This window comes from Carlito syrichta, unplaced genomic scaffold (assembly GCF_000164805.1).
Source record: "Carlito syrichta isolate Samal-C Ts95f unplaced genomic scaffold, Tarsius_syrichta-2.0.1 Scaffold97032, whole genome shotgun sequence".
In the NCBI taxonomy this organism is placed as follows: domain Eukaryota; kingdom Metazoa; phylum Chordata; class Mammalia; order Primates; family Tarsiidae; genus Carlito; species Carlito syrichta.
Genome location: NW_007041128.1, coordinates 130,391 through 149,066, shown reverse-complemented (window position 1 = coordinate 149,066; position 18,676 = coordinate 130,391). Strand labels below are relative to the sequence as shown.

The following is an 18,676-nucleotide window of genomic DNA, read 5'->3' as shown; positions in this document are numbered from 1 at the left end:
TTTAGCTGGAGTCTCACTCTGTTGCCCAGGCTGGAGTGCAGTGGCTCGCTCATGGCTACCGTAGCCTCGACCTACTGGTCTTTTTTTTTTTTTTTTTTGAGTTGGAATCTCACTCTGTCACCCAGACTGGAGTGCAGTGACCGCTCCCGACCACCACAGCCTCGACCTGCTGGGCTCCGGCGATTCTTCCGCCTCAGCCTTCCAAGCAGCTAGAACTACAGGGGCACGCTACCACGCCCGGCTGATTTTTGATTTATTATAAAGATGAAGTCTCGCCAAATTGCCCAGGCGGATCTCGAACCCACGGGCTCAGGCAATCCACTCACCTCAGCCTCCCAAAGCACGGGATTACAGACTGAGCCACTGAGCCCGGCTGACCTGCTGGTCTTAAGCAATCTTTCCGCCTCAGCCTTCCAAGTAACTGGAACTATAGACACACACCTCCATGCCCGGCTAATTTTTATGATTTATTATAGAGACAAGATCTCACCAAGTTGCCGAGGCTGGTCTCAAACTCCTGGGCTTAGGCAGTCCTCTTGCCTCGGCCACCCAAAGTGCTGGGATTACAGACTGAGCCACTGTGCCCAGTCAAGAATTTTAAGCACAGGAATGAAGATTAGTTGGATCAATTTTGGAATTGGAACTGGCAAACTATAGCTCACAAGTAGTCTAGCCCATGACCTATTTATGTATAGCCTTCAGACTAAAAATGGTTTTTAAATACAGGACAGAGATATGTGACCTACAAAGCCTAAAATATTTACTCTCTGGCCCTTTACAAAAAAAGTTGGCAGACCTCTGTTTGGGAGAGATCCTTCAAGCCAGGGCAAAAACAAATCAAATGGGTCAAATCTGGAACTAGGGAGAGCCGTTGGGAGCTCAAGAGCCAGAACCAAGGCAACTTGATGGGAATAGATTTAAGAGATACCAAGAAGGTTGAATAGATAGGAAGAAAGAAGAGTTGTACGTTTCTGTCTTGGTCAAATAATCAGACAAAGAAGGCATTCACCAGATAAGGGAAAGGGTTAGGAAGTATACTTGATGGGGAAAGAGTGATAGCTTCGGACACATTCAGTTTGAGATTAGGTTGTCTTATGGTGTAATACTTCTCATGGCCTCCACAGGATGGTCACCCAGAGGACAAGCCAATGCACATCATCTTCAGTTCTGACAGTGAAAGTGAAACGGAGGAGACATCTGCTCAGGAACATAGCCATCTAGGAGAGGAACTGGTGAAAGTAAGGAGTTCAGGATGTCCCTGTGGGCATTTGTCTACTTTTGCAGATCCATTTTTGTCTGTCGTATACCAAGACCTCCTTATGACCAACCATCAGACTCAACATAAAATCCCCCTGAGGGCTGCAATGAAACCCAGGGCTCCCCAGGCCACCACACGGTGACATTCAAGGAGCCTTGGAGATTTTCTATCACGTGAACCTATATTCTCCACATCAGCTCTGAAGTGACATCAGTATTAGTGAAACACTACAGAAGCTGTTCTTACGTGTAATAACTGCCCCTCCCAAATACAGGCTGCACTGGGGAGCCTCTGGACTAATTATCTCAGGGGCCAGTTAACCATCACAGAGTCAGGAGTTTCCATCTGCTCTTCCAACCACTTGTTCCTGGTAGATGCATGTGGGTTGCTGGTTTTTAAATGTGAGGGAGGGGAGATTACATTGTGAAGGAAATTCTGATTGCCTCAGTTTCCTTTTTTTTTTTAATTCCCATACAACATGTATCTGGTACCTCAGTTATTAATAAATGTTTCTGTTTTCTTACAGCAGTCTGTGGGTAAAACATCTGGGAAGCTGTTTGACAGCAGTGATGAAGAGGAATCTGATTCCGAAGATGACAGCAACAGGTTCAAAATTAAACCTCACTTTGAGGGCCGAGCTGGACAGAAGGTTAGTAAAGATTGAACATAATAAAACTTGCAATATGTCCTTGTTTTTTGAGATAGTCCTTAAATCTGGGTAAATTCAGGCAGACCGTGACCCACATTACAGTATTGGTGTTTATTTTAGGAGCAAGCACTCTGTGATCCTCTCTGATTGGTTCATAGGCAGGTAAAGTTATGCACGCATATTAATGTAGTGAATCTCAGGGCCTGGGAAGATGTACTTGGAGAGTCTTCTTTAGAAGCAATTTTCTTGGAAATGTTGGCAATCAATTGTGTCTGGTTTTTGTGTAGCTCATGAATTTACAGTCACACTTCGGCACTGATGACAGATTCCGCATGGATTCTCGATTTCTAGAAAGTGACAGTGAAGAAGAACAGGACGGTAAGTGCATCATTGTCCAAACAGTTCTGATGTCAGAGCTGGGGGACTCTGATGAATCCTCTAGTGTATCTCCTTTGTTTAACACATGAAGAAGCTCTGTTCCTCAAGACAGTGAATTCAGCGAGTTTATTATCAAATGTTTGGTTCATTGATATTTCTTATTTTATTATATATGTGATGTATTATATAATCTATATTGATTCTATAATATAGGTAATATTTTATAATAAATTTATTAATGTATTTAGAAAAAGTTAATTATCTGAAGTTGTCAGTAATGACAAAAATAGATAGTAGCCACCAATGGTACCATTTTCCTTCTTCCAGACCCTGGCTTGATAAGAAGGAGAGGTTCTGGTTGAAGCCATGAAAAATGGTTAAGTCACTCCTGGCTTTCTTTTTTTTTGTTTTGAGTTGGAGTCTTACTCCATCACCCATCACCCAAGCTGGAGTGCAGTGGCATGCTCACAGCCACCCCAGCGTTGACTTGCTGGGCTCTGGCAATCCTTCCGCCTCAGCCTTCCAAGTAGCCAAAACTACAGGCACGTGCTACCAACCACACCTGGTTAATTTTTGATTTATGGTAAAGATGAGGTCTCACCAAAGTTGCCCGGGCTGGTCTTGAACCCACAGGCTCAGGCAATCCACTTGCCTCAGCCTCACAAAGTGCTGGGGTTACAGGCTAAGCCACCATGTGTGGTCTAGACCTTCTATTCATATCCTTTTCTGCCTTGAATGAACTCTCTGATTCTCCCAGTCTTATAACTTCTCTGTCTTACTTTTTATTTTTCTCCTTCCTGGTTAATCTAATCTGCATTTTAATCCTCACTATTCATACTTCCTGTTACCCGTTTGTCACTTGCATTTTCATCCTTTCCCTTTCTTTTAGTTCTTTCTATTTCTGTACACAAAGTTAGGTCTCATGGAACCCCAAAACCAATCCTCTAACTATGCCATTTTTTAAGTTTACATTTCATCTCAGTTCTGAATTTGAAATGAAAAGGTAAACTGCATCTAATTCAGCAGCAGTTGGTTTTTTATTGAATATAGTCTCTAATTTGATCCTCTCAATTCTTTGAGGTGATTGTTATCAGTATTGTATATTTCGGGAAACCACGGATCAGAGAGGCTTATATGAAATTCTCCAGGGTTCACACCAATATATTTCAGAACTGACACTTGGCTTTCTCACTCAAAATTCCATGTTGAAACCACAGAGCTGAACAGAACCTTGGGAATAGTTAGAAGCTACAGATAGAGGTTATTTTCTTAACTTCTGCCTCTTCTGACTGTTTTCTTGCAACTCTTGGGGTATGTGTTCCTTCAAAGTTATGAACAGCTTGTTCTTCAAGTACAGTAGCATTGTCTCCAGTGACACCATCTTCAGGTGACCTGGAGCATTTGTCACTGTTGATCATTCCTTCTTGAAATGTTCTCTTCATTTTGTTTTCGTTGCTTCATAACTTTCTGGTTTTCTTCTTAACTCTTGTTTCCTAATTTTCCTTTTGCTTCTAAACGTAAGTTTTCCCCAAGGTTCTTTAAGCCCTAGTGACTTTAGCCTTTACTTGAACATGATTATTTCCCAGGTTTGGGTCTTTATTGCTCCTGACTATTCTGATAGGCTCTCAACTGGTCTTTTGTCAATGCCTGCGGATGTTTCCACAGGCTTTCCTGAGTTGTGTTACAACTCAACAAGTCTAGCCAGGCACAGTGGCTCACATCTGTAATCCCAGCACTTTGGGAAGCTGAGGTGAGAAGATTGCCTGAGCCCAGGGTTCGAGACCAGCCTGGGCAACTTGGAGAGACCTTGTCTCTACAGTAAATCAGAAAAATTAGCCAATTGTCATTCCATCTACTTGGAAGGCTGAGGCAGAAGGCTAGCCTGAGCCCAAGCAGGTTGAGACTGCGGTGGCCATGAGCATGCCACTGTACTCCAGTCTGGGGACAGCAAGACTCTGACTCAAAAAAAAAAAAAAAAAAACTCAGCAAAGTCTAAACCAAGCTCTTCCAGACCTTGCTCTCTGTGCTGATGGTATTTCCATTCCATTCTTAGGCAATCAGATATAAACCTGTCTTTTTATTCTTTCCTTCCCACTTTTTGAGGCAGTTTTTTGTCTACCCTGCAAGTAAACAGTACAGTCACCCTACCTTGAGCCCTTTCTGGCATTGCAGTCTGCTTCCCTGATGGTTATTAGTTTAAAATTGAAATTACTGTTTTTGGAAGCCAAAAAGTGTTGACTATTGGAAGTTTCATATATTTCAACCTAATGCAATGTAAACTTTTTGCACTTTCTTACATTAACATATGTGTTCGTTTTGTTTCCAGTACGTGACATGTTTTCTTCCTGCTTCTGGGAATCCAACTTTGTCTTTCCTACGTCATACTCCACCTGGTTTATAAGGCATTTTTTGATCCAGTTAAATGGCCTCATTTGAACACTTAGAAATTTTTTAGGCATCTCTGTAGAGAACTTAGCTTAACATTTTATTCCATGTTCTGTTAGTTGGTTATTTATACCCTGCAGTAAGTTGAAAGAGCTATGAAGGTTTAAACTTGTCTCTTTTCTTTTTCTAAATTAGAGTCTTACTCTGTCACCTAGGCTGGAGTGCAGTGGTGCACTTATGGCCACCGCAGCCTCCACTTGCTGGGCTCAGGCAATCCCCTCACTTTAGTAGTCTAAACTTTTTAATGTAAAGACTGACAAAGCCGGGCTCGGCAGCTCAGCCTGTAATCCCGCACCTTTGGGAGGCTGAGGTGAGTGGATTGCCTGAGCCCGCGGGTTCGAGACCCACCTGGGCAACTTGGCGAGACCTCATCTCTACAATAAATCAAAAAATCAGTCGGGCGTGGTAGCGCATGCCTGTAATTCCGGCTACTCAAAAGGCTGAGGCAGAAGGATCACCGGAGCCCAGCAAGTCGAGACTGCAGTGGCCGGGAGCAGCCACTGCACTCCAGTCTGGGCGACCGAGTGAGACTCCAACTCAAAAAAAAAAAAAAAAAGACTGACAAATGTAATACAGCAAGATACTAACTTTAAAACTATAGTGATTATAGACTACATTTCATAATTCTAAACTACATGCAAATCTAAAAACAATAATGATACCAAAAGATGGTAATTTACTGACTTAATAGAACATGAGTAGATAGTTACTTCAGTCTTAGATTCAGTAACATGTATTCAGGAAAAAAGTCATTTGCCTGACACACATAAATATATCATGGAACTCTATAAGCTGCTTTCCTCACTACTAGAAAAAAAAATCAGAGAACAAAGTTAAATAGCTAGTTTGAATTACAGAAATAAAAAAGATGCTGGGTGTGGTGACTCACGCCTGTAATCCCAGCAAGAACAGCCTGGGCAACTTGGCGAGACCTCATCTCTACAATAAATTAAAAAAAAAAAAGTTAGCCAGGCATGGTAGTGCATACTTGTAGTTCCGGTTACTTGGAAGGCTGAGGCAGAAGGATCGCCTAAACCCAGCAGGTGGACGCTGGGGTGACTGTGAGCATGCCACTGCACTCCAGCCTGGGCGATGGAGTGAAACTCCAACTCAAAAAAAAACAACTTTAGACTTGCCATTAAAAGTCATTAAACCCGGGTACCTGCATAATAAACATTTGTATACCTCATCCTGAATTGTTCTCTACATCTTTAAAATTAAAAAAAAAAAAAAAAGTCATTAAATCTGGGCTAGGTTCAATGGCTCAAGCTTATAATCCCAGCAGTTTGGGAGGCCAAGGCAAGAGGATTGCCTGAGTCCAGGGGTTCAAGACTAACCTAGAAAATTTGGTGAGACCTCGTCTCTACAATAAATAATTAAAAAAAAAAATTAACCGAGTGTGGTGGCGCATCCCTGTAGTTAGCTACTTGGAAGACTGAGGTGGTGAGCCCAGCAGGTCAAAGCTGCAATGACCATGAGCATGCCACTGCACTCCAGCCTCTGTGACAGAGTGAGACCCTGACTCACAAAAAAAGTCATTAAATGCAGATTTATTTTCATAATTAGCAATAGAAACCAGATGCAGTGGCTCATGCCTATAATCCCAGCAGTTTTGGAAGTGGAAGTAAGAGGATTGCCTGAGTTCAGGGGTTCGCGAACAGCCTGGGCAACCTGGTGAAACTTTATCTCTACAATAAATCAACAAACTAGCAGGGTGTGGTGGCACTAACCTGTAGTTCCAACTACTTGGAAGATTGAGGTGGAAGGATCACCTGAGCCCAGCGGACTGAGGCTGTGGTGGCCCTGAGTGTGCCACTGCATTCCATCCTGGGCAACAGACTAAGACTCCTACTCAAAAAAAAAAGAATAGAAATGAAACTTTTTGTTTGCTGGTATTGCAAACTTTCTGGGTTGGCTGTGGTGTGAGGGTCTTAGGATAGAGAGGCTAGCGAAATGAGATTAAACTTTTCTTTCTATCTTAATGGACTTTGCACATGTTTAGGTGCTTAGTAAGTATAGGATGATTGACATTACTCAAGCTGTGTTTTTCAAGAGACTATTATTTACTCTTTTCTCTCAAAGAAGTAAATGAAAATAAAACTGCGGAGGAAGAAGAGCTTGCTGCAGAAAAAGAGAAAGCCCTGAATGTTATGCAAAGTGTTTTGCACATCAACTTGAGCAATTCTACAAGCAAAGGATCAGTAGCTTCTAAGAAATTTAAGTATGGTTATGTTTCATCCCATTCTACCATATTTTTCTTTGCTGTAAATGTCTTCTTGAACTCATTTTTAAAACCAGGCTACTTTTAACTTCTTCGGGAGGGCAGTTGGTAATATGTATCAGACCCTTCAAAATATACTTACCTTTGACCCAGGGATTCACTTCAAGAAACTAATCTCAAACTATTTCAGTATTTATATACTTAAATATCCTAGCCCCATTGCTCCCATTAGTGAAACAATTGGAAAGTAGTTTAGTATTAACTGTAAAATTATTAAACTATATAAATGTAACTTATGGAAAATTTCAAACATATGCAATTTAGAGAGACCAGAGGAATGAAACCCCTGATAAAGCTGATCACCCAGCTTCTTTACTCACCAGCGGGTGACCAGTTGTCTCATCTTTACCCTTATCCAGTCTCTGTTTTACCCAATAAAATAGTTTATGCAAATACCAGATAGTGTATCATTTTATCAGCATATATTTTAGTACATTTAAAATAATTTTCAGGTCAGGCGCAGTGGCTCACACCTATAATTCCAGCACTCTGGGAGGCCCAGGTGAGAGGATTGCCTGAGGCCACAAGTTCGAGACCAGCCTGCAACTTGGCAAGACCTCATCTCTACAGTCAATCAAAAAATTAGCCAGGCGTGGTGACTCGTGCCTGTAGTTCCAGCTACTTGGAAGGCTGAGGCATAAGGATTGCCTGAGCCCAGCAGGTTGAGGCTGCAGTGGCCAGGAGCGTGCCACTGCTCTCCAACCTTGGCAACAGAGTGAGACTCCAACTCAAAAAAAATAATAAAATAATTTTCAAGGTTCAAAACTATCCAGGGAATCTCAAAAGTAGGTAATTAAGATATTATTTCTTTGCCTCCCAAAGTGCTGGGATTACAGGTGTGAGCCCCTGTAAAAAAAAAAAAAAAAAAAAAAGATTATTTTATCTTCCTTGAAATCATTTAACTTCATCTTGCCCAATAAGTAGAATCTTTCTAAGGCTACAATATAATTTGCTATTTATTTTTTACATTAGTTTTCTGATTGATCTCTCCCAACCTCCCCTCCTTTTTTTTAACAGAGACATCGTACGTTATGATCCAACAAGGCATGACCATGCCACTTATGAAAGAAAAAGAGAAGATAAACCAAAAGAAAGGTAATTGAGCTACTTCTTTTAGAAATAGGATCATATTAATTAATCTTATTTTAGACAAAGAAAAAGTAGGTAGTAACAATATCTTACGCATTGGTCCCACTGTATTTAGTTTAAGATTGGTAGAAGGATGGAGTTAGAGAGGAATTATTGACATGGTGGAGAAAGTCTAAACTTTTGACACAGGAGAATCATGTGCATAAATGATATGTGCTTCTACTCTAGTATGATTTTTTTTTTTTTTGAGTAGGAGTCTCACTCCATTGTCCAGACTGGAATGCAGTGGCACACTCACGGCCACTGTAACCTCTACCTACTGTACTCAGGTGTTCCTTCCGCCTCAGCCTTCTAAGTAGCTGGAACCACAGGCATGCACCACCATGCCTGGCTGATTTTTTTATTTATTGTAGAGACGAGATCTCGTCATGTTGCTCAGGCTGATCTTGAACCCCTTAACTCAGGCAGTCCTTTCACCTCAGCCTACCAAAGTGCTGGGATTACAGGCGTGAGCCACTGCCCCCGGCTGATGTTTTCTCTTTGTATTAGTTTCTTGTGACTACCAAAACAAATTACCACAAACTTGGTGACTTAAAACTAAAAAATTTATTTCTTTGCAGTTCTGGAGTCCAAAATGAAGGTAGTGGAAGGGCTGTGTTCCCTCTAGAGGCTCAGGGAAACAAATCCAGTTTATGCCTCTCATAGCCTCTAGTGAGTACCACCAATCTTTCCTGTTCCTTGAGGCTACTTCACTCTGTGTCTGCCTCTGTCTTCACATAGCCTCCTCCACCTATCTGGATGTCTCTCCATTTTGTGTAGGATACTTGTGATAGCATTTAAGATCCACTTGAATAAACCTGGATTATCTCTTCATCTCAAGGCCCTCAACTTAATTATATACTGCAAGACTACCCAAATAAGATGATATGCACAGGTTTTAGGAATTAGAACATGGACATAGCTTTTTGGAGGCAACCATTCAGCCCACTATCCTGCTCTAGTATTAAATCAGTTTGATAAATATGGCAAATTTATGGAGCAACCAGTAACTGCCTGATTTAAATTCTTCATTTTCCTACTGCTAATAGCAACTAAAATCACTAAAGGCAATATGGTATCCTGAATTGGATCCTGAAACATTTGTGTTAGTTAATGGTAATGTGCCAATGTTAATCTTTTAGTTTTCACAATTGTATCATAGTAACATTAAGATGCTTACATTAAGGGACCTAGGTGAAGGTTATTTTGGAACACTACTATTTTTGCAACTTTCTATAAACATAAAATTGTTCTAAAATGAAAGGTTTATTTTAAAAAGAATCATATTTTAGACCAAAGTAGAAGTAGTATTAATATTGCCTCAAGTATAGAATTGTTGTACATTATTTCAGATCATCCATGTCGAACACAATAAGTCAGGGGTATTTTGTGAAATATATTAGTTATTGTTTTTATTTATTTATTTTTTGTAACTGAAATGAGTGACTGAGGCAAGAATCTCAGTCAGTTGAGGTTTAGTAAACCAGAGCTTGAAGGTATGCCCAGGGAAGAATGCGAGTCATGGAAAAATCCAAGTCATAGACACATCTGTGGCTGCTTTATCTGAAGAGGTTTTCAGAAGGTTTAGTATGGTTTTCAGAAGGTTTAGTATATATACAGTTCCTTAAAGGGAAAAGGCGTGGAAGAAAAGTAGAAGGTAGGTGGTAAGGCCAGTGGTTTACGTTCTTGTATGACTTTCATTAGTGCCCAATAATCTACATTTTACATAAGATAAGGTGAACCTTTGAAGAAACAGTAATACAGGATGAGAACAATTAGGCAGACACGTCTCTGGGAGAGGGGTGAAAGTACTTATTAATCTCCTCTTGCCTTTGTTCTACACCTAGTAAGTGTGGAGTCTTTTGAAAGGACTGATTATGGGTTAGTCCTTAGGGAAAAAACCCTCCTGGCAATTGGGGAGGGAGAGTGGGGAAGGAGATCATGGCCAGGAACTCAGCTTTCATGGTTTCTGGAGGGCCCCTTTAACCAAGAGGGGCTCCCTTTGGTTCGTTGGGGGGTTTGGGAGGCTTAGAATTTCGTTTTTATTTCTCGCTGTTGACTTCTTTCTCGATCACCCTCCTTTTTTCATGAATGGTAGCACACATTTTCTCAGCCTGCTTATTGCTTTTGGCAATTTGGAAGTCCAAAAACCTGTTCATTTTAGATTGTTTCTATACTGTCCATCTAATATAGTAGTATTTCTGTGAATATAATTCTTTTAGCATCTTTGTGGGTCTCCTGAAAATCCTCTGGGAGACCACTGCATTACAGAAGTCCCACAAACCGTTTTGAGTTGAGCCCTTTCTCCCGAGCATCGGTACTCTGCGGGAAGCATGACTGACAATGCCTTCAGCCTCCCCGGAAGCCCTTTTGTTTGAACAGTGGACGTAGCTCTCTCTCGGGTCATAATAAGGAATTTTGTTCTGTTTTTAGACTAAAGTCTATACATCTTTTTTCTGGGCTGGGCCAGATAATAAATATGTTAGACTTTGCAGGCCCAGCAGTGTTGTGATGACCCCACTCTACCTTTATAGCAGAAAAACAGCCATAGATAATATGGAAGCAAAAGAGCAAAGAAGTATTCCAATAAAACTATTAATGGACACTGAAATTTGTATTTCATATGATTTTTGCATGTCATGAAATCATGTTTCATTCCCCCCCCAATCATTTCAAACTATTAAAAAAAATTTCTTGCAGTTCAAACATAAATAGGCAGTGCCTAGATTTGGTCCATGGGCCATAGTTTACCAACCCCTGCTTTAGACCATATTTTTCTGAGAGTGTTATGATTTGATCTTTGCTTAGATGCAGTTTCTTAAATTTCATGTCATTTGCCTTCTGGAGATTAGGCATCTTCAAAATGAAGTCCTGGCTTTTTTTTTAAAAAGGTATTATTCCTTTAATTTCACTCTTTCCTCTCATACCGTAAGCAGTTAAGAAGAAACCAGAAAATTACATTCAACACTTCCTGGACATTTTCTTAGCTAGATCAACCAATTAGTTAGGTATATTTTCTATTTCCCACATTGATACACACTACAGTGTTGCTAAACTTTCTGCTACCACATAACAAGCATCTTCTTTCCTCCAGTTTCTAATAGCAGTTACCTCACTTTCCTCCAAAACTTTACCTGAATCCTCTTCAAAGGCCATGTGGTTTCTTCTAATAGTTTTTTCAAGGCTCTTCTGGCTTTTTTATGACCTTAGTCTTAGAAGTCATATACCACCACATCTGCCTTATTATGTTCATTAAAAGAGGTCACAAGTTGTCTGGGCACGGTGGCTCCTGCCTGACCTCATCTCTACAAGAAAATCAAAAAATTAGTCAGGCGTGGTGGCACGTGCCTGTAGTTCCACCTACTTGGAAGACTGAGGTGAACCCAGGAGGTATAAGCTGGCTATAGTGGCTGTGAGCATGCCACTGCATTCCAGCCTGGGCAACAGAGTGAGACTCCAACTGAAAAAAAAAAGAGAGATCACAAGTCTAACCCTCACTTAAGAGAAGAAAAATATATCAAACAGTTTTTAAACAAATTTTAAAGCCACCATGTGGTAGTTTAGTGATAATTGCTTAGAACTGTCTACCATTTTTTTATGGAGCTTGGTTTCATAAGAGACATATCTGTCTTAAAACCTAGCCAGGTTGGTTTATTTAATGAAGTATTAAAAGTTTCTCTCTTTGAAATAGTCTCCACCATTAAGATGGTTACTTAGGATATCCTGATCATGTATTATTTTAGGTAATACATTACTAACTTTGGCCTGGTCATAGAAGAAGAAGGATTTTAATCTATCATTAGTTAAAAGCTCAGTATTGGAAACTGACATGTAACTTTTTAAGATCAAAGAGAAAAACATATTCATTCCTAAATATAGACCAGATTTATGCTAACATCAAAATTTCATCCCAGGTTTGAGACCCACCTGGGAAACTTGGTGAGACTTCATCTCTACAATAAATCAAAAAATTAGCCGGGTGTGATAGTACACACCTGTAGTTCCAGCTACATGGAAGGCTGAGGCAGAAGGATCAACAGAGCCCAGCAGGTTGAGGCTGCGGTGGCCGGAAGCGGCCACTGCACTCTAGTCTGGGTAACAAAGTGAGACTCCAACTCAAAAAAAAAAAAAAAAAAATTTTTTCATCCCAAAAGAAACTGCACATTTATGATTCATTTCTAAAACTGAATTATAATTGATTCCATTTATATCAGTTTGGTAAAATTCACAAAACTTCAGAACTTAAAATGATCTCAGGAATCACGTGGTTTAGCATGTTCATTTTGCAGATGAGGAAATTGAGACCCATTGAGGCTAAGCTATAAGCTTTACTTACAGCTACTAGTTTAGGTGTAATTTCTGAAATGCAGTTCAGAGGATAAGAGATAGGAGAATATGATTCATGTTTAAGATCTGCAGCTGTTTGAGATTTGCATAAAAGGAACTTATTGGTCAAGATTCTGTTTTTATTTGTGGAGTTTTATGTGTGGGTCTTCTTGGTGGTTAAAAGATTAGAAATAAAGCTACCCAAGATTTTTCCTTTCCTCATTTCAAAACTTCTTTCTTTGTGATGTACATGTCTATATTTGTCATTGCAGTAAAGCAAAACGAAAAAAGAAAAGGGAGGAAGCTGAGAAGTTACCTGAGGTGTCTAAAGAAACGTATTATAACATTGCTACAGATTTGAAAGAAATATTCCAAACTACAAAAGATACCAGTGAAAAGGAAGAGGACAAACCCTGGAATGAGGACTGTGACAGCAAGAAACCCGAGGAAATTCAGGACCCCGCAGCTCTGACAAGTGGGGTCGAGCAGCCCAGTGGGTTCACGTTCTCCTTTTTTGATGCAGACACTAAAGACATCAAGGAAGGTATTTTTCTTTTTTCTCTATCTTTTCACTTTAGGCAGTTTGAACTTGATTTGAGTCTGTATTATGTGTAACAGATTTAATGTTAACACAGTAAGGGATTCCTTCTTGTACCCAGATAAACAGTTTGAGATTCAGTGTTACACGGCCATAAATGTGACGTGCCTCAAACTGTGAAAGAAACTGTTGTTGCACTTAAGAGAACAAACTTCTAGCTAGCTGCCTTATGAAGGGAACCCATCGACTAATGTACAGCATCCCTTCTGTTAATTGAAAAAAGTCATGAAGAAGTCTAGTAAATCATACGTTTATATAGCTTCATGTCTTAAATGCATTGCTGTATGTTATAGGAGAAGAAATAGGTAACCTTCTTGGCTAGCTACAAATATACCATGTCATCTGTTTGCCAGTTATTTCAGTTTATCCTTGGAGATTGGCCAAAACCTAGAGAAGAGTGGGAACACCAGGACCCACAGTGTTGTTTTTCCTCTCAGGACGTTTACCTCTGAAGGCCAGCCTGGACCACAGGTGGAAAACAGCACTTCCTTAGTAGTCTGTTCCTCACTCAGTGTTCAAGATGTACATGTAGCCAGGTGCTGGGGCTCACGACTATAATCCCAGCATTTTGGGAGGTGGAGGCTCAGGATTGCCTGAGCCCGAGGGTTTGAGACCAGTTGAGCAACTTGGCAAGACCTCATCTCTACAATAAATAAAAAACTTGGCCAGGCTCGGTGGCTAAGCCTGTAATCCCAGCGCTTTGGGAGGCCGAGGCAGGCTTGGTGGCATGCGCCTGAAGTTCTGGCTACTTGGAAGGCTGAGGCAGAAGAATTGCCTGAGCCCAGCAGATCAAGGCTGCAGTGGCCGGGAGTGTGCCACTGCACTCCAGCCTGGGCGACACTGAGACTCCAACTCAAAAAAAAAAAAAAAAAAGATAGCCGGGCTCGGTGGCTCAGCCTGTAATCCCATGCCTTTGGGAGGCTGAGGTGAGTGGATTGCCTGAGCCCGCGGATTCGAGACCCGCCTGGGCAGCGAGACCTCATCTCTACAATAAATCAAAAAATCAGCCGGATGTGGTAGCGCATGCCTGTAATTCCGGCTACTCAGAAGGCTGAGGAAGAAGGAGCGCCGGAGCCCAGCAGGCAAGGCTGCGGTGGCCAGGAGCAGCCACTGCACTCCAGTCTGGGCGACAGAGTGAGACTCCAACTCAAAAAAAAAAGATACATATTCGGCTTTCTGGAAGTTCACTATAAAAAGCAGGATATATCTATACAGAAGAATATACACAGCCCTAACTACAGTGATTCTACTTTACAGATCAGTAGTTAAAATAGTATACATGTGTTCGGCAGATAAAGATCAAATGCCAGCTCTGTGGTACTCTAAAAGGAAGTAAAACAATCTAATCGTTATAAAAAATTATTGAAAATCAGAGGCCAGGCTCAGTGGCTCAGCCTGTAATCCCAGCACTTTGGGAGGCTGAGGCTAGTGGATTGCCTGAGCCCGCGGGTTTGAGACCAGCCCAGGCAACTTGGCGAGACCTCGTCTCTACAATAAAATAAAAAATAGCCAATGTGGTAGGGCACATCTGTAGTTCCAGCTATTCGGAAGGCTGAGGCGGAAGGATCTCCAGAGCCCAGCAGGTCGACACTGAGGTGGCCCTGAGCGTGTGTGCCTCTGCACTCCAGCTTGGGCGAAGGAGTTAAGATTCCAACTCAAAAAAAAGAGAAAAGAAAAGAAGACACAATTTATCATGTCCTCTGCTTACTTCATTTTCTTGTCTGCGCAAACTGTTGAATAGAATTGGCACAATGTGGATACTAATTATAATTCTTATATCTTTGAGATTCAAATGTGAGAAATTGACCTTGAGATGAGTTCTAAAGACACCAACAACCTGAAAGATGTTTTTTAAGTACCTGGGCAATTTTGGAGACTTGGGAAGTGATTGCCCAGTGCTTATAGCAGTTGCTTTTTCAGCAGTTCTAGCAACAAGTTTTGGGAATTGAAAATGTAAATATATATTCCTTTTCTCATTTATAAGTAAACAGGAGGGGAACCTGGTTTCCCTGCTTCATATTATATTTTAGACTTTCTTATGCTAGCACAGATGCCATTGTTATTTTATCTGTTCTTTTTGTTGTTGTTGTTATACTGCTCATGCATAAACCTTTTGTTTTGTTGTTGTTTCTTTGAGTTGGAGTCTCACTCTTGTCCTCCAGGCTGAAGTGCAGTGGCATACCCCTAGCTACCACCCGCCTCGACCTGCTGGGCTTAGGCGATCCTTTCACTTCAGCTTTCCAAGTAAATGGAACTCGAGACGCATGCCACCATTCCCAGCTAGTTTTTTTTTTTAATTTATTGTAGAGGCTAGGTTTCTCCAAGTTGCCCAGGCTGGTCTCAAACCCCTGGGCTCAGGCAATCCTCTTGCCTCAGCCTCCCAAAGTGCTGGGGTTACAGGCTGGGCCACTGTGCCCAGCCGTAATACCTTTTCATATTGCTACAATCCTTGTCAGATTATTCTAGCAATACCAAAATTATGGTAATAGCTCTCTCAATATCTGAAAAATCTAAAAAGATGATACTGCCTATTTTAAGGTTATAATTAACATATTGGAAATTCAGTCATATGTGTGCATGGTAAAAGTAATCAAATGAATGTGTTTAGAAATACTTGGTTGTTCAGTTACAGTCTCATCTTTTGTCATCATAATGATGTAGAAACCTATAAAGTTGAAACAAAGAAACCTGGGAAGATTGTCTGGCAGGATGACCCTCGTTTCCTAGACAGCAGTTCAGAAGAGGAAGATGGTACTGAAGAAACAGATCACGGAAGTCCCAATCCTGGGTAAGCAATTCATTTCTTTGCAAGTATAGTTCCTGATTTGTAAAATCTGAATTAGACACATTTTAGAAGTGTCTAAACTGCTCTTAATTCTCTCTTTACAACTCTTGTATAGAGTTTGCTGTCTTTTTCTAAGGGGGAGTGTGTTTCTTCCTTGAGATTTGGTTAGTACAGGTGGAAGGTTGGATTGATTGCACAGAAAAAGGGAAGGGAACCTGCTGGTGAAGTCACTGGTCAGGAAAGAGTGTGCTGCGGTTGGCTGGTCACCTCTCCATGGGGAGCACTGGCAAATGGGGTAGCAATGGTGGAGTGAGAATGTCAGCAACCAGCGCAGGGGAGATGGAGTTTGCACTTCAGTAATTCTTCATTATCAAAGCTTCGCCTAGAAGAGTGCTGGAGAGCGAGCAGGGTCATTTTAACTCAGGGCAAAATGAACAAAACACGAAGATATATTTAAGGAAGAGTTTATTTGTATTTTCAGTGTAAATATTTCTTCTTAAATATTGAAATTAAACCGACCAAAATATGTCTATTTCTCTTTTCCCCCACTCCTTTTGTCTTCTCTCTTTTCAGAGAAGCATCATTGCCTGAGAAAGAAACCACTAGATTTTTCTTTTTCTCCAAGAATGATGAAAGACTTCAAGGTAAGTCTACTTTTTCATCAAATTATGTAGAACAGATGATAACACAGCTCTTAACATTGTGTACTGAGATACAATAATCCAGAATTTCTGACCCTTTGTAATGTCATGTCGTTTAACCTTAACCCTCATTCAGATTGATGCATGTTAACTTTTAAAGCTCTCAAGGATGAGAGCTACCCACCATCCACATTGCATGCCCATTCATTATCATCAACAAGGGCTTGTTTTATTTCATGGGCTCCTTTAGATGTTAAACATATACGACCCCTAAGTTTTTAGTACTATAAAAGTCTGTGTGGACCAGACGCGTGGCTCACACCTATAATCCCAGCACTTTGAGAAGGCAAGTTGAGAAGATTGCTTGAGCTCAGCAGTTCAAGACCAGTTTAGGAAACATAGAGAGAACTCATCTCTCAAAAAAAAAATTTAAAAATTAGCTGGGCATGGTGGCGCATGCCTGTAATCTCAGCTGCTCAGAAGGCTAAGGTGGGAAAATCGCATGAGCCCAGGAGTTTGAGGCTGCAGTGAGCCATGACCCTGCCACTGCACTGCAGCCTGGATAACTGAGTGAGTCCCTGATTCAAAAAAATTTCAGGTTAAAATTGAGGCTAAGACTGGGCACAGTGGCTCACGCCTATAATCCCAGCACTTTGGGAGGCTGAGGTGAGAGGGTTGCTGGAGCCCACGGGTTAGAGACCAGCCCCGGCAACTTGGCAAGACCTCATCACTACAATAAGTCAAGAAAAATTAGCCAGGTATGATGGTACATACCTGTAGTTCCAGCTACTTGGAAGACTGAGGCAGAAGGATCACCTGAGCACTGCAGGTCAAGGCTGCAGTGGCTGTGAACATGGCACTGCACTCCAGCCTGGGTGACAGAGTTAAGATGCCAATTCAAAAAAAAAAAACCTCTGAAGCTGTTGTGAACTCCATGTTTCTTAAAGCCTAGCACAGACAGAAACAGAGTTACATAATAGCAAATTATGTATAAGCAGTAAAATCCTAGCAGTATTTCATTTTGCCAAAAAAAGTATTTATTTTTGAGAATCAGTAGAAATTGAAAAAAAAAGTCATTACTAGAATTGGAAACCTTGATAATACCAACAATATAATATTGCCCATTTTAATAATATTTCCCTGCCTCCTCCTCCTTGTTTTTCCCCTAGTAAGCTCTAACTTATTCTGGAGAGGAGTGGGAAGTGATGTTACCAGGAATTCTTGGGAGACCAGAACAAACAACCTTCGTATGGTGAGTAATTGTTTCTTCATATTGCTTATCTCCTAAAATAGATATGGTATTATCTTTGTGTTAATAGTTCCCTGATTTAGTAAGAATAACAGGAGTGAGATGTGAAAATTTAGACAGAAAAGGTGACAACTAGAGCCGGATTTAAGCTCTTAGAATTATAGTGCTGGAAGGGAACTTAGAAGTTGTTTAATTTCACCTGTGAATTCTACAGGTGAGGAGACAGCACAGTGGCTCCATTAAGTGACTGGTCCCAAAGACCAGCCAGGATCCTTAAGTAACAGGAAGTCATGAGATTTTTAAAGACTGAATTATAGTTTCCATTGTAAACACTTAACTCCAAAAGTCTGAATATTCCATATTAAAGTGAACACTTCTAAAATTGGATTCCACAGCCCCAACAATTAGAATAACCTAAATTTTATGTTACCGAACTCCTTAAAAGCAGTTTGCATCTATTGTTAACCATGTCTTTTGTTTTTATAATATTATAGGAATGTCGGAAGAAACATAAAGATGCAAAAAGGAAAATGAAACCAAAATAACAAATGTCAGCATTGGTTTTGATACCAAATGTGGACAAGGCTCACCTAAGGAAATTGACCTTGAAAATAGTTTGGACTGACAAGAAATTTCAGAGTGAAGGAATATTCAAAATCTGGCTGATGGAATAGCATTCTGGTTGCCATCTTTTTCTGTGTAACTCCTCAGTATTTTTTCCTAATTAGTTCAAAAACTGCAACTTTTTAAAAATGAAGCACAAGATAATCCTCCAAAATACTTTTTTTTTTTTTTTTTGAGTTGGAGTCTCACTCGGTCGCCCGGACTGGAGTGCAGTGGCGGCTTCCGGCCACCGCAGCCTCACCTCCTGGGCTCTGGCGATCCTTCCGCCTCAGCCTTCCGAGTAACCGGAATTACAGGCATGCGCTACCATGCCC

The 18,676-nt window shown here is 40.8% G+C and overlaps 1 protein-coding gene and 1 pseudogene across 2 annotated transcripts in view; both read left to right on the top strand.

The window, feature by feature from the left end:
- Positions 1 to 18,445, top strand: part of NOL8 (nucleolar protein 8) — a 34,206-nt gene extending 15,761 nt beyond the window's left edge. Inside the window, exons 8-17 of one of the 2 annotated variants that reach the window (XM_021714767.1) lie at positions 1,125 to 1,238; positions 1,785 to 1,907; positions 2,195 to 2,285; positions 6,813 to 6,951; positions 8,029 to 8,106; positions 12,738 to 13,009; positions 15,725 to 15,851; positions 16,422 to 16,496; positions 17,663 to 17,741; positions 18,233 to 18,445. In XM_021714767.1, coding sequence (XP_021570442.1) covers positions 1,125 to 1,238; positions 1,785 to 1,907; positions 2,195 to 2,285; positions 6,813 to 6,951; positions 8,029 to 8,106; positions 12,738 to 13,009; positions 15,725 to 15,851; positions 16,422 to 16,496; positions 17,663 to 17,741; positions 18,233 to 18,283 — 1,149 coding nt within the window. In that variant the 3' untranslated portion in view covers positions 18,284 to 18,445. Of the gene's footprint in view, positions 1 to 1,124; positions 1,239 to 1,784; positions 1,908 to 2,194; positions 2,286 to 6,812; positions 6,952 to 8,028; positions 8,107 to 12,737; positions 13,010 to 15,724; positions 15,852 to 16,421; positions 16,497 to 17,658; positions 17,742 to 18,232 lie in introns of both variants that reach the window. The other variant, XM_021714771.1, reaches the window with a different exon arrangement.
- The window catches only part of LOC103265165, a 1,419-nt pseudogene continuing 1,029 nt past the window's right edge, over positions 18,287 to 18,676 (top strand).